Raw genomic sequence first — 15,492 nt, 5'->3', positions numbered from 1 at the left:
AATGCAGGGCAAGGAGTGCCACTTTTTAACAATTCATGTTGTGTGACATATGTTACTAAAATACATATATTTTTCTGCTGGGAGACACCTTTTTCACTGGCAGCAGCACAGAAGTTACTTCCCTTTAGTTGTGGGGAAATAGATTGAAATTGATGTTATTATACTGCTAAGAAGCTAATGTGATGTGTGACCAGTATAAAGAACATTTTCTGTTCTGTTCTGCAGAGCCATCCTTGAAGATGATCCATACACCCGAATGAAGCAAGTGTTGAGGTGGTATCTGTCCGGCTTCTATAAGAAGCCAAAGGTAAAATGAGGCATGAAATTGGTGTTGTAATGGGCATTGAAATCTTCTGCTGTGGTTTTGTTTAATTTCTCTATTGCCTCTCCTTTGAGACTTTACCTCTTTTATTCTCAGAAGACTTTGACCATTACTGTTAAAACTGGGGTTACATTTGGTTTCAGAGTAGACAGTGAATGCAAAATAGTGGCAATCAACCTCAGAGCCTTTGCACTTGACAGTTAGAAAGTAAAACTGGTCATCAACAAGTAACATGCCCTGGGATGCAAAGTATTTTCCTTTGCTGAAAGCAGGACTCCTTTCTCTTTTCAGGCCAGTTAGTACCACTGTGCCATGTCCGCACATCAGCGTGCCCTTGCTGTGTATATTAGCAGCAAGAATAAAGTTTGATCATCTTGTAAGGCTTTGATTGGGCAGTATTAAATATTAAAATGGTGAGAATAGCAGATTAATCCATGGCTTGGATGGAAAGATTAGATTAGATGGATACGTAACTAGTTCTTGAGTTTTTATTCTTGTGATTGACTTTGTGTAAAACATCCAAGAAAAAAAATTACCATATTGTTTTGTGGCCATCTGTAGCATTGGATTGCAAATCTTCATTTATAGCAGGTTTTGATTACTTGGTTTTTCAGGGAATAAAAAAGCCATACAACCCTATTCTGGGAGAGACATTTCGCTGCTGTTGGTTTCACCCCCAGACGAACAGTCACACATTTTACATAGCAGAACAGGTAAGTTGCTGTTTGGATGCTCAGCTGTTGCAAACACCAGCCTGCCTGCACTTCCATGCACAGAGACACACTACTCGTCTCACCCTAGGAGAGGAACCTGGAGCTCTGTGTAAACAGGCAGAGCAGAACCTGGGGTAAACTGGCTGCTGATATTTTTTCTTTGTAGATTTACAGAAATTATGTGGGGCTTGGTGGGCACTCAAGACTATAACAGCAAACCTCCCATACATGACATCAGTTTCTTCAATAAAGACCTTTTCCATGGGATTCTGCCCTACTGCTTTCTTATTGTTAATAAAATGGGAGTTAAACCCTCTGTTAAAAGGGTCATAAAACGCACAACCAAATCCTTCCATCTTTTTATTTCTGAACTTTCTATGATGATTTTAATAAGAGTAAATCGAGGGTTTATCTCTATGTCTTCATGATTAAATGAAGGACAGAGTTCATAAGTTAACTGGCCTGACAAAGTGTAGTTTGAGATTTATAGTGATAATGAGGGATCTGAGAACTGTGTGGTCTTTGGTAAAGGGACTCCCAGTTTCATAAACATTTTCCCCCTATTTGATTAGATAATTTTAGCTTTGTTAAATTTTTTATTTCAAACACTGCATGCATTTCATGGAGGTTATTCAAATGTTGCATTAAAGTTCTGCACTGTTAATTTATTGTCTTGAAAACTTTACACTCTACCTGTTGGCCTGAAACTGATCTCACGTGCACAAGCTCAAGAAAATACAGGGTGGGGAGGGTAAGATTAGATGTATAATGCTCTCATACATAATGGTGTCATGTATTGTGTTCCCCCTTTATTCTGCAACCCCCCTCTGCTTGGCCTGTGCAAACTGCTCTAAATGACCCCTGCCTGTTTTTATCCTAGGTGTCCCATCACCCACCAGTGTCAGCTTTTCACGTCAGCAATAGGAAGGATGGATTCTGCATTTCTGGCAGCATTCTAGCTAGGTCCAAGTTTTATGGTAAGGCATTAAGTCTAGGCCTCTCCCAGGTAATGTTGTGGCATCAGTTTTGGTTTGTTTTTCAATCATCCCTGGGCGGGTTGAGAGTTAAGAACAAAGAAATGGTTGACAATTCTATCACCAGGATAGTCTAAGTCGTTGCCTTGGCTGTCCTGGGTCTTCCCCATTTCCACCATTTCAGTGTGACACCCCTCTGATGTTAAAAGAAATTTAAAAAATCAGAGAGAAAGAATGAGAGCTTTAAAAATCTGTTTTTCAGAAGGCAAAGGCTCATGATGATGTATGGGATTGCTTGTGTGCACTTGGTATGTGCTCATGGATGACTTACATTTCAGCTCTCTGGCACTCAAACAACAAAGACAAAAGTCTCTGAATAGATTTGAACCTTTATCTGGTTCCCAGACTCCTGTGGGGTTGAACCCCAGACCTTCAAAGTGTCCACCAGTCATTTAATATCAATGGAAACAGCACAACTCCAGACTCTGAAACACTGTTGCTCTTTGAAATCAGTTTTTTGTTTAGACAAACATTTCTTAATTACTGTCCTCTGCCGAGTGTGTTTGCCAAAACACTTCAATATAGTCCTTGCTGTCCTTCTGGCAATTTCATTTGTTACTTGGGATCATCCCCCATTGCTGCAGGCCTCTCATTAGGGGAAGAAATGAGCCAAGACACAGACTCTAATTTAACAAAGTGAAAAGGGTCCTGGTTTATTCTTCTTTATAATTTAGCCATCCCGACTCTGACCATAGCAAGTTCCTACTGTTGGCTTCTCTGACAGACTCTGATGGCTATTCCTGCTGGAATATGACTGCAAGTATTTCCTTGCTGCCTCTGACTGCAGGCTTTTACCTAGTTCGACTGTGACTGCAGGCTCCAACTCTTATCAGACCCAGACCGACCTTGCAGCAGCAACTCTTTTCCTTGTTTTGTTCTTTTTCCTCAGGGCTCCTCTATCTCCTCAAGGTCTTCTTCCTCTAGGCCTTTTTCCTCACGGATCCCCCTGATAGGCCAACTCAATCCTTTTATCACACTTATCTTATTAGTCACAGCTGCGACCCATTGAGGGCAAGGCTGTTCTTTGGTAATTAGTACAACATTTGTTTTTCTTTGGTAATTTGTACAATATTAGTATAATTTATCAGGGTCAAGGTTACTTGTAATCCCTTCTTCTGCAGCTACAATCCACAATCAGAAAAGTTGTGAGAACTGGAGGACCTGAGAAACTTCTAAGCTCCCACTAATGACCTGTTAAATCTACTACTCTTTCTGCAAGAGGGGCTAAATGCCAGAGCAGATTAGAGTAGCTGAGTTTGTTAGAGCTGCCTGCTTGCAGCTGTGCATGATTTGCAGGGTCCTAAATTTTGAGCATTTCATCTCTTGTTTCATTAGTGACCTACATTTAAATGGAAGTACTTTTTCTAAAGTAGGAGGAGGGTCAAAGTATTACATGAATTTTGTAACGTGTATGGTTTTTTTAAAATTCTAGGCAACTCACTTTCTGCATTGTTGGATGGGAAAGCAAAACTTATGTTTCTAAGCAGACGGGAAAACTATATAATCACTATGCCATATGCCCACTGTAAAGGTAAGGTACAACTCTTGAAATATGAAGCAAACAGTAACAAGATGGCGTCTCACTGACTAACTTTGCACTGGCTCTCCTCTCTCAAGTAGTGGACACCACAAGGCCTGGTAACTCTGGAATCACAGCACTCAGCAGGAGACCTTCACTAATCCTCACTGAAGTCTTTCTGATTTACCTGTGTAGCCCAGGAGAGAATTAGGCCCATCAATGTTAGTTTTCACACTATGCAGAAACAGAAAAATACTGCATATATGCACTGCAGATAAGATGAAAAGAACAAGACTACATTTCTGAGCTCCTTAGGATAAAAAGTTTTTATGTTAACACTGAAATTGCTTGATATATTTTCTGTTTTTTTTGAGGATAAAGGAAATTCCTGACTTCTCTTGCTATTTCTTTGTTATTCTAATCATTGTACTTCTCAGAGGATGAGCTGCCTCAGTGAGGCTGGCATCTGCTGCTGGTGAGGCTTTGCTCTGTGGAGCCAGTGTGTGCTGAGACTGGGGCATGGCTGCTGATTCACTGCTCCTCAGGAAGCTCTGTCTGCATCATTTTCACTGTAGAGTTAAAATCAGCAGTCAAATCCAATTTTGGGGGTTGAGTATTTTTTAATTTGGCTCACTGACTTCTAAGTTTATATTTAGGAGGGCCTGGTACCTGAAAACAGTAACCTCATAATATTATGCTCTCTGTGAAGTATTCCTGTGCATAAATCTTCTTCTTACCAATTTTTCTTTTTCTGCAAAAGACATTCAGCATATGGCAAACATGTGTAAAAAATTCCCTACATGACCTCTAGTCTCCCAGATTCTGGTGAATCCTGTTACAGCTTCTCTCTTCTTCAATCACCCTAAGAGAACTGACTGTTTCTGTTTAAGCACAAGTATGAGTGAGGTTGCTAGGCACAACTTTCTTTATTTTTCCTGTCCCACTTTCAGCTTGCCACAGGTGCACCTGTGAGTCAAGCTATTTCCCGGCTGGTGTTAGAAATGGGGAATACAGATTCAGGGGGAGATTCTTCATGCTTACAGTAAACAGCCTTTTCCTAGAAACTCCAGTTCTGTCTTTTCAAAACTTTAAGCCAAGTGATGAATTTTACACTGTGTCAGTAAGAGCCAGGTTGACTTGAGAAAGCAGGTTGCTTTCCCTGGAGCCTCTCTTAAGCCTCTGTTTTTTTCCTTTCAGGACTTTTATATGGTACCATGACAATGGAGCTTGGAGGGAAAGTTACCATTGACTGTGAGAAAACTAACCACAGGGCAGAACTGGAATTCAAGCTAAAGGTAAGATACACTGTGGCCCCATTTTGAGTGTGTCTTATGCTTGCCTCTGTGCCCCAGGCAGGGTTTGATCATTTCTGTACCAGCAATATATGTGAGCACCAGAGTGGGGCCTACCTGGAGAGAAGGTGTCACCCTGCCATCAGTTTTGCCTTGTGCAACTCAAACTGACCCCAGGAAGCCTTAGTTTTACATGACTTTTCACTGCAGCTGGCTACTGGCCAAATTTTGTTCTGAAAGATTGGCAATGACAGTGTGGCTTCTATTTAAGCAGGGATAATTAGTTTTGTTTGTAAAACATAGTGAGTGTACAAAGAACTCGGAGGCAAGTTAGGATGTGGATCTTTGGGGTAGCTCTCCACCAGCCATCACATCTGTGCTCATACCTTGCAGGTGTGTGGTGAGCTGCACCTTGTTTTTCTCAGGGCTACAGAACCTTGCCCTGATGGCAAGGTGAGAGCCCGTTGTCAGGCAGGTAATTCTGAGTGGCTGGCACACTGGCAAGTCCTGCACTGACTTTTTTATGTATCTAGTCCCTCCCCTGGAAAGCCTGGTGATGCAAATTCATGGTATGCAGACAAAATGGAGACATCTTTGAGCATTGCTGTTATTACATGGGTTAAAATTTAGGAGGGAAAGTGATAACCTGAAACTTTCTTTGGGCAGCTAACTTGATTTTTAAGGAGCATCCATTTCTCCTCTGCTCCAACAAACAATTTCTTGCCTGAGCATAAAATGAAAGGAGAACTGAGAGACTGCAGGACTTCAGAGTTGCAGCCTTAGCCAATATAAATGTGAGAGATCACTGGAGTTAGGGGGAATCTTTTGTTAACTGTGAGTTGCTTGAGGGCAATAATATTTTTCTGTCTTTATTTCCCCTACAAAGGGAACTCTTTCCTCCTGTACTTCCCTGACATTTGCACATACTTGTCTTTAAAGCCTATTTTTCCCATAGGCCTAGTATACTGTGTTGAGGCCAGTGGGATATTTCCCTGACTTGGGTGTCATCTCAAACCTACAAACACTTTAGAGCCTAAAGTGCTTCTTTTCTGGCTTGAAAACAGTATGAGTGATCTAAACGTGTTTCAGAAAGGTCCCCGTGATGTAATTATATGCTCTGCTTGGAGCATTTCCTAGCTGTCTATTTTAGTAGAACTGTGGGAAGTTGCAGGTAAACACCTTAACTTTGTTTTTAATTTGGATATGTACCAGTTCTCTGCTGGATTGCAGGGACTGATGTTTAAGATACATGTGATTATTTTATCCATGGGTGTTGCGTGAAATTAGGGTTTATATTGTTATTTTACACACACACACAGACGCACACTAAAGTTTGTCTGCACGAATATTTTCAGAAAGTACCTGCTAAAATGTCTGAAGAGGTGTGTTCTGTGAATAGATTAGCTGCTCACTCTCACTGGCATTTCCTGTGTTTGGCAGCCAGGAGATGAATGGAAATTTCCATTGTTCTAGGGTTTTTTTCTTGACTGTGGAAATACCCTTTTTCTTTGGTTTGTGGGGGTTTTTTGCTGCTGACCAGAGCTTCTTCACACTGGAGACTTGACACACATGATGTCACCAGCAGTGCCACACTCCGTTGCTGTTTCATAAGCAGGAAGAGCACTAGTGCTGCTCCTTTTCTTTGGACAAGGGTGCAAAGGCTGTGATTCTGGACAGTGGGAAGGAGTTGTCCACGTACACTTATCCTGGTGTCTGGCTGACAATAAATAAGTGTATTTCCAATAAAGATGAGACCTTGCACTCCTGAGTGTTAATGCAGCTCAAGGCTTATCTCCCTACCTGCAGCTACAGTGTTTGTGGTATTACAAACAAAAGGAAGGGGGCTCAATGTGAGGCAGTCAGAATCCATGTTAGAATATATTCTGCCTTTCCCCAGAAATACTGGAAGTCAAGCAGTTTCACTTTCCTTCCCTCCTGTTGCATCGCTGTGTTTGGCTCCCTTCCAGACCTCACTAGACTGACCACGATTGCTGTTTCTCTTCTCCCCTGGCAGCCCTTCTTCGGTGGCAGCAGGAGCATTAATCAAATCTCGGGGAAGATTAAATATGGAGAAGAAGTGCTAGCGAGTCTCACTGGACACTGGGTAACATTTGATAATCGAAGTTGCTGCCAGGTCACGAGCCCATGGCTGCAGGGTTCAAGGGAGGGCTGCCAACCCTTGGCAGGCTCCCTGCACTGGAGTGGGCGCTGGGAGGGCCCTGTCCTTCCTCTTCCCACCAGCCCCAGGGCATGCAGGCAATCACAGCCTGGGCCACACCTCTCAAGGTACCTCTGGAGGTCATTTACACTTCAGTAGTCCCATCCATCTGCAGTGTGAGGAACGCTGCACTCCCAGAACCGGAGGAAGCTGGGAACAGTAGGGGGGTTCTCCATAGAAGGCAATGGGTCTGTATTTAGGGTCTGAGGCTTAGGGCAAGCGTTGATGACAGGAGATAGTGTGTATTAGGTGTGATTTTGAAGATCTTGAGGCTGTCTTTTGTCTGGTGTGTACTTCCCCAGTTAGACTAGCATCAAGGAAGAATTAAGAGGGTTTTGAATTCATTATTTTCACAGCAAACTTTTATGGTAAAAGACAGTTACTAGCCTGTTCATCAGCTGAGGGACAGAGACATCGATTTGGTGAGGGTGTTATCTCTATGGCCAGCTCAGAACAGTCAGCAGAGCACCTGGCACCTTTGTGCACCCAGTATATACAAGTGATTCACTCAAAGCCAGCCTCAAGCCAACAACAATAAAGTTGCATAGTAAATGATATAGTACACTCAGTATGCACAAGTGATTCACTCAGAGCCAGCCTCAAGCCAAAATCCAGCAAGAATAAAGACATTGTCTAATTTGGATTGGAAATCGTGGTACCTGAAACAAAAGCAGTGACCCTTGGCTTTGGGCTGGACATCTGGGTATTTCTCTGAGCAACATTGGGCATCTACATGATCATTACAGTTGGTCTGTGCTCCCTTGCCAGCCTATAGAAATTGCCACTTCTGAGACAAGATTTGTCTCATGTGAAGGAGGTATTTAAAGTAGGCCAGATGAAATGTGCCTGCATAAAGCCCTTACTACAATGAGGTCCTAACCACAGTGTAGCTTTTGGTACTGGACTTGTCCTGTCAGGCAATCTGTCTTTTTACATAAAAAGCTAATGACCATTTTGAAATTGGGAGATTTTCCCTTTCTAAGAATGTTCAAGGGATTTGCTCCATTCTGAGCTCCCTGTTGTGCAGGATGAGCCCTGTCAGTGGTGAGTTGGGCTGGGCTGTGGATTACCTTGTCTGTGTTGGGTCCTTTCAACTCCACCCATGAGAGCCCATCATCCTGGGGTTCTCCTGAGCCACAAGGCTGAATGATGCTCAACTGTCAGCCTTCTGCTTACACCCTCCTTCCTTGATCTTTGTCCTGGTTGTTTGTGGTGGACAAATTGCAGTGGTGTATAAAAGAAGTTAAATGGCTTTGGAATGGTGGCTTTGTAAGCTGCTGCTTGCAGCTGTGTGCTGTGAACAGAAGAGTTGCATGCAGTGGGGTAGGGACCGTGTTGGTTTTCCTCCTTCCCCACTGGGAGTACTGGCCTACTCTACTAGCTTTTCTCTGACACCACCCAGTTTCCTGATGGAAATCCTTGCATCTGAATGGTACATTCTGTGCCTCGGGACCTGAAAACCAACCTAAATAAAGAAGGGAAGTAAATCCCAATGCTTCTCAATCCTAGGGTCACAGCAGCAGCTGAGGGCTTGTGTATATGCTTGTTAGAGATGCACGTAGTGGTGCTTGGTAATGCCTGCCTACCTTATCCTTTCCACACTGGGGGTCTCTTGGGGACCTGGGATCAGTCCTGGAACTAGCATATTGGAACATGGGAGAGGAAGTCCTGAGGGAGACTTTGGAAAAAGGAGCTGGGGATCTTTTTATATGTGCTGGGTGGGACGTGGGAAGAGCAGTGGTGAAAGAATAATATCTTAGGGTTTTTGTGGGCACTCAGGTCTAGGGACAAGACATAAGAGTGGGAACCAGGTCCCTTTCTACTCTGATTAATGGGAAATGCAGCCACTGTTTCTGGCAATGCCTTGCCTCATTAATTTCAGAAACTTTCAGGAAGTGTTCAGTGAGATTTTATGGGATAGAGGAGGAAAGAACCCTCCTAACCAACAGGTATCCCTTATCATCATCCAAGAGCAGCTTCGATTTGTCAGGATTAATTTCTGCCTCAGTTTTCTGATTGTCATGAATTAATTTAATTTTCCTTCTCAGGATGGAGAAGTGCATATAAATGAGGTGAAAAATGGGAACACAGAAATGTTCTGGAACCCAACTAGCGAAGTGCGAAGGCAGAGGCTGAAGCGTCACATTGTCCTGTTTGAGGAGCAGACGGACTTTGAGTCAGAGAGGTAGGGAGCTCGGGGAACATCTCACTGCTGCTTCTCTCCTGGGAGCCGGCTTCTGATCCGCAGGGCTCCTCCAATTCCTCAGCACAGGAAAGGCAGTGACCAGCTTTGCCAGAACATATTACCCAGCCATTTACCTGTTTCTTTCTAGACTATTAACTCTGGAGTGTTTCCATGAGGTACAGCTCTGAAATCGACCTGGGCTGAGAAATAGTGGAGGCTACATTTTATCTGCTTAAAATAACAATTCCACCTGGACTACAGAGATCTCTCTAACTAAATGCTGTATGCTCTAACTAAAATGCTGGAGCATTTTATAGAAGGGCAGGATGTCATTCTGAGGTTGGATACCTTGTTAAGAAGGGTTATTTCAACCACAAGCTCTTAAAGTAGATGTAGGAATTGCGGGAAGTCCTGGCATCCACAGAGCAGTACTTCGAACCACATAACAGGATTTTATGAATGAATGTAATTAAATAGATGTTTAACCCTGCCTCGTAATCTCAGCTGAGATCTCCAATGCAGTCTGCACCAGGCTTTGTAGAGTGATCTGGGTTACCTAAAAATGTAGTTCTGGCACATAACTTAGTGTCAAGTTTGACCATGGCTGGATGCCAGGTGCCCAAGAAAATCACTCACTCACTCTTCTCTGCAGCTGGACTGAGAGAAAATTTAATGAAGAATTCATGAGTTAAGGACTGTGAGAAAATACTTGTCAGTTACCATTGAGGGCAAAACAGGCTCAACAATAAAATAAATTTATTGCTAAAAAAATCAGACCAGGATAATGAGATGTAAAATAAGCCCCTAAAACCACCTTCCCCACACGCCTCTCTCCTTCATAGCTCTACCTCCTCCCCCAGTGGCACAAGGAGACAGGAGGATGGGGGTTTCAGTCAGTTCATCACCCACGGCTTCTCCTGCTGCTCAGGGAGAGGAATCTTTCACTGCTGCACTGTGGAGTCCCTCCACAGGATACAGTTCTCCATGAACTTCTCCAACATGGCTCCATCTCAGGAGCAGCAGCCCCCTGCAAACTGCTGCAGTGTGAGTCTATCCCATGGGTTACAGTCCTGCCCAAACTGCTGCAGAGTGGATCACTCTTCCACAGGGTCCTTCATGGACAGTCTGCTCCACAGGCTGCAGAGGAATCTGGGCTCTGGCACCTGGAGCACCTCCTCCCCCTCCTTCTCCACTGACCTTGGTGTCTGCTGGGCTGTTCCTCTCACATGCTCTCACCCCACTCTTCTCTAGTCACAATTAAAACTGTGCCACAAACTTTCTTTTGATTTCTTCCTCAGTATGTCATCACAGAGGCATTACCACCATCACAGTGTTGGCCAGCAGCATGTCCATATTTGAAGCCATTGGGACTCTGCCAGATGTTGAAGAAGCTTCTTGAGCTTTTCACAGAAGCCAGCACTCTAGCACCCCTGTTGCCAAAAACCAGGCCATGCAAACTCAATACACTTAGGAAATGGAAGAAGTGAATAATGCACACTGTACAGTTGTTGAGCAAGAGTTGAGCAAAGTTGAGCAAAGCCAGCCAGTGGAGCTGGCTTTAAACAAATTGGTTGTGCTTCCTCTCTACTACAGTCAGCCAGCACCAGCCAAAATCCCAAGCCAGCACATGCAGTTGCTGCCTGGCTCTGCATTACATTGTCCACTTTTCTGTGGACATCTGATTTTGGTGTTGCATCACATCACCCTAAAAAGATTCCCCTTTTTATAGGTAAAGAAAGGAATTGCATGAAAATAAAAACACGTGAAGATTTTGTTTGGGCAGCAGTGGTCATTATGAGCAATAAAGTCTGTATTTGTAACTTACAGAGTAGATTTGTTAACTCTGCAGAGCAGGGCAGACTGCAGCACATTTTTCTCTTAATCTTCAGAAGATTCTTTTAAAGGAGAATCTTGGTCTTGTGGACAAAGAATCTCCAGTTCTCTGTTTACGGCCAGAGCTGGCTCCTTTTGCTACATGAGAGATTAATAATGTTACATGCATCCAAGGGAAGGAGGAAAAAGTTACAGAGATCCCTAATAGACATTCCACCAAACTCCTTATTATGCTGACAGTTGCATGAATAAATTGCTATCTAATCCAGGTTATATTTTGCCTAAATTGCTTAGTCTTCCCTGCAGTGCTGAAAATCACTTATTTTCACAATTGTTGGGGAATCTCTGAAGCTCATACTGTCATGCAGCTCACCATGGGGGGTCTCATTGACACATGCGGCTCTTCATGGAGTAATTTGCCCTTGTCAAACAATTTTGTGCTGTCCCTCTAAGGTTTGTAGAATTAGGGGACTCACTCTTTACACCACTTCATTCCTTAGGACAGGCTTTACACACCACAGTATATTCTCAGGCTGTTATTTCATTCCTTCCTGCCCCATCCCCATCACTGAGTTTCCTTCGTTTGTTTCTGGGAGAAATTATTCATACACAGAAATAGGGCAGTGACTTGTTAAAAATGAAAGGAAGGCATTGCTCTGCATCCAGTTACTTATCTAAGAGGCTGCGTTTTTGGAAGTGCTGTGTTAATGTGGAGTGATAGAAATATGATGAAAGCTTCAGGATCACTGTTAAATTAAGAGCTTCACAGCAAGCTCCAAATTAAATGCAGTAATGAATTCATCTTCTAAATGGCAGATGGGTGTTTTGTAGAGCTGGCATAATGGAACAGCTTGGATCTCCTGTGCACATTCTAAACACTAAAGCATACAGTAATATTTTTGGAGGGCTAACTGCTAGTCTCTAGATTTCCAATCTGAAATGAAGATTAAAGTGCTCTGATTAGAGGAACTGTGGAGAGGCTGATCACAGCTTGACTGTAGTAAAATAAAAGGTATTGATTTTTCTCTGGTAGAAGGCAAATCCTCTCGCCAGGGCAGATGCTCAATGAGAACAGCTCATATGACAGATTACTTATCCTTTGGCAGCTGCAAACAAGTGTGAGTGAAAACCTGTGTTCATGCTTGCAGCTTGTGAGCACAAGGACATGCTTGCTGCTTGTGGATTGAATCAGCTTCCTACAGATCTGGTTGTAAATCCTGTATAGGAGGTGCATGTGCAGCTACAAGATGTGCACATAAATTCATTTTCCAGTGCTTCTAAACTTTAAAGACTTGTTTTGGGTATAGACATTGACACAAAGGCTTCTAAATAGAAATGCCTGAAAGGATGAGGAACAGAACAGATTATTCGTCAATCACCTCTAAAGAGGCCACGGATCCCAGTGAATTGAACACAACTTCCTTATGACTCACAGACAGCACTGAAGAATTCAATAATTGTAGGTGATGTTATCTAAGAGAAACTTCCTTCAGCAGGTCATTCATATAGCATTCAATGTTGCCTTTCTCAGTTTCTTTAACTTACAAGTTAAAACAGAGGCTGAGCAATCCTGGTACAGTTCCTCTGGTGTATCAATAGGCCTGATAAGTTCCTGCTCTAAAGTTCCATCTGGCAAAATACATTGCTGGTTCTAAGGTGGTTTAACTTCCTTCCTGATTATTCCTAGGCTTTGGCAGCATGTTACCAGTGCAATAAACAAAGGTGATCAGCACAAGGCGACACAGGAAAAGTTTGTGCTGGAAGAGGAGCAGAGGAACGCTGCCCGGGAGCGGAGGGAAAGTGGCATGGAATGGAAACCACTGCTGTTCTGGCACGATGCCAGGACCAAAGAGTGGCGCTACAAATACGAGGAGTGAGTGCTGAGCTTGGGATTCCCAACACATCTTGCTGCCTGAGTTCCCAGGGGTTCAAGCAGGGCTACAGACCTGTCATTGCAGCCCAGCCATTCCCCAAAACTATGTTCAGAGCTTGCCCTTTCTGAGCTCCATGTCATCACTAGAATACATATTCATGATACTAATTGGGAATAGCTGGAAATGAGGGCATGGCAATAGAAAATCCACTGTGTCATTGATGCAAATTCCTATACCTTCGATCAGGTGCAGAGTCATTTAGCACTTTCTGCGCTGTTCAGAGCAGAGTTAACAACTGTGCTCTCCTCCCCTAGGCAAGAAGGGCAAAGCCTCTAGAGACTGAACCTCCTCACTTATTGCAAGGAGCTGTGAATGTGCAAGGAACTTTCTGTTAGTCCTGTCACTGCATCTGGAAAGTCTGGCTATTGTCAGGGATGATTGCCTGCCCTGATGCATGTGGAATTAGTGTATTGGGCTAATATGGGATTCTTGCTTTTCTGATGATTTTTTTTCATTTGGTCTCAAAAGTCTAAGACCTTGGGATCCTTTGAACGACATTGCCCAATTTGAGAAGGATGGAATACTTCAGACAATGGAAAGACACTTATCCACAAGGATGTCAAACCACAAAGCAACATGCATAAACAATCAAATTACACGGCACAAGGTAAAAGGCCTGTTTTGGAGATTATAATATTCTTCATGATTGTTTAGATACACAGCCCTTTTTCTACAGCATTTTCAAGTAAGCACAGCATAAGCTGAAAGTTTTGTTTTGGGTAAATATAGCTTGTGACTATAGACCTGTAGTATTATACCATCATTAGCTCCAAAGAATTGTAATTACTGATTGACTCATTCTATCAGTTTTGGCATTTTTCTTCCACCCAATGCTAGTGACAGTGACTCTTACACTGAATTTTGCACACAGCTGAGCTGAACTTCACTGTTCAATGTTTCCAAAGTAGAAAACTTCCTGTAGGTTTTGGAGTACACAGCTGAGACCCTGTGATTTCAGTTTCAGTCTTTGCCATGAGCCTTTATCACTCACTCTCTCTCAGACAAGACATGTCTTTCCATCCTTTCCCTTAAACAGAGATAATACTCCCCTATTTCAGTGCTTCCATCTTTGGAACAATACATGTCATTCATAACACACTTTACAAATGTAGAGCTGCTAAACTAGCTAATTATAATGCATATTACACTGAAAAACTTGTATCTTATTATGTACATAGACTTTTCTTTTGTAATACCCTACATCTGAATGTCTCTGATTCGGTGGGGAAGTTGAGGTTCATAACTGCTTTTCAGACCCTGTAGTGAGAAGTTTGAATCAATGTGTTTGGTTTACTCATCTGAGAGAGAGGGAGAAGCTTTCCAAAGTGCATCAAGAAACTAGGCATAAAAATTCCGTCATGTTTAGATGCATGTTTAGTGCACCTTCTGAAAAATCTTTGCTGGGGAATTTGATTATAATTTTTTCTTCTTTTCCAGCTTTCTCTTATGTACCTGGCTGAGTTAGGTACACAACTCAGCAAAGGAACTACAAGGTTCATCCATAGTATGTGTCAGTTAAAGCTACAAGAAGAATAATTTGGATAGGTGTCTTAAGAATGTTGTCATTTGGGGAAATGCTTCTGTATGAGTCATGTGTATAATATCCTTAAGTAGCTGCCAGATTCCATTACTAGGAGTTGCTGAGAAAGCAGTCAAACTTCACAATCTCACATATATTTGCCAGCACCCCAAATTGTTTTGTTTAAAGCAATCACACACATCTTCAGTGTGATAGAGACTGAGTCACTTCTAATCCCTGTTTTATCCAGAGGTCTGCCAAAGACTGCAGGCGCCGCAAAACCAGTGATCAGCCATCCAACCACAGCCAGAACACAGAGAGCAGCTGTTCAACGCCAGAGTCAGTGCAGGAGCTCTCAGATGATGATGGTGAGTATTTGGGTGTCACTGGGTTTATAGGCTTTAATGTTCTTGCCTTGGTACTTTAATTCTTGAGACAGCCCTGGGACATTTCCCAGCCCAGTTGATACCGTGGGCCAACAGGCCACAGGCAGCACAGAGAATGTTCTGCTTTTCTGTTCTCTGTATGTGCTGTTTCTCTTTCTGCCTTACAACGAGGACTTCCCAACTCCTAGCAAAATTAGAAAAATACAGTGACATTCCAATCAACACATAGGGAAAGGCTGTGTTTCTCTCTCTTTTCTCTGCCTTTGATAGAGGTGACCTTGAATGTTTGAGAGAGTGGGCAGATGTGAGCATTCCTTTCTCCTCCCCTCAGCTGAGGAGCATTGTTTCCTTAGAGCTGACTGAGAAGCACCCTGAGCCAGAGTCACAGAACCTGTTACAGTGGCCTGGATCTTCTGGGTGGAAGATTCTGTTCCCTGTCTCCTTCTCCCCATGTTTCCTCCTGAAAGTGTCCCCCCTAGCAGTGACAATTAGATCACAGCCACCCACTTGCTGTGTTGTGTTTCACTACCACCAGAA

General features: G+C 43.1%; 1 protein-coding gene across 6 annotated transcripts in view; it reads left to right on the top strand.

Annotated features, from left to right (window-relative positions):
- Positions 1 to 15,492, top strand: part of OSBPL5 (oxysterol binding protein like 5) — a 133,585-nt gene that overhangs the window by 115,628 nt on the left and 2,465 nt on the right. For all 6 annotated transcript variants that reach the window (XM_053946131.1, XM_053946134.1, XM_053946132.1 and 3 more), the window contains exons 12-21: positions 226 to 307; positions 937 to 1,035; positions 1,916 to 2,012; positions 3,502 to 3,600; positions 4,786 to 4,883; positions 6,895 to 6,984; positions 9,147 to 9,283; positions 12,804 to 12,989; positions 13,519 to 13,657; positions 14,820 to 14,937. In XM_053946131.1, coding sequence (XP_053802106.1) covers positions 226 to 307; positions 937 to 1,035; positions 1,916 to 2,012; positions 3,502 to 3,600; positions 4,786 to 4,883; positions 6,895 to 6,984; positions 9,147 to 9,283; positions 12,804 to 12,989; positions 13,519 to 13,657; positions 14,820 to 14,937 — 1,145 coding nt within the window. The remainder of the gene's footprint in view (positions 1 to 225; positions 308 to 936; positions 1,036 to 1,915; positions 2,013 to 3,501; positions 3,601 to 4,785; positions 4,884 to 6,894; positions 6,985 to 9,146; positions 9,284 to 12,803; positions 12,990 to 13,518; positions 13,658 to 14,819; positions 14,938 to 15,492) is intronic.

The sequence above is a fragment of the Vidua chalybeata genome, chromosome 6, assembly GCF_026979565.1.
Source record: "Vidua chalybeata isolate OUT-0048 chromosome 6, bVidCha1 merged haplotype, whole genome shotgun sequence".
In the NCBI taxonomy this organism is placed as follows: domain Eukaryota; kingdom Metazoa; phylum Chordata; class Aves; order Passeriformes; family Viduidae; genus Vidua; species Vidua chalybeata.
The sequence above is the reverse complement of the archived record's forward strand: the minus strand, read 5'-3'. Positions and strand labels throughout refer to the sequence as shown.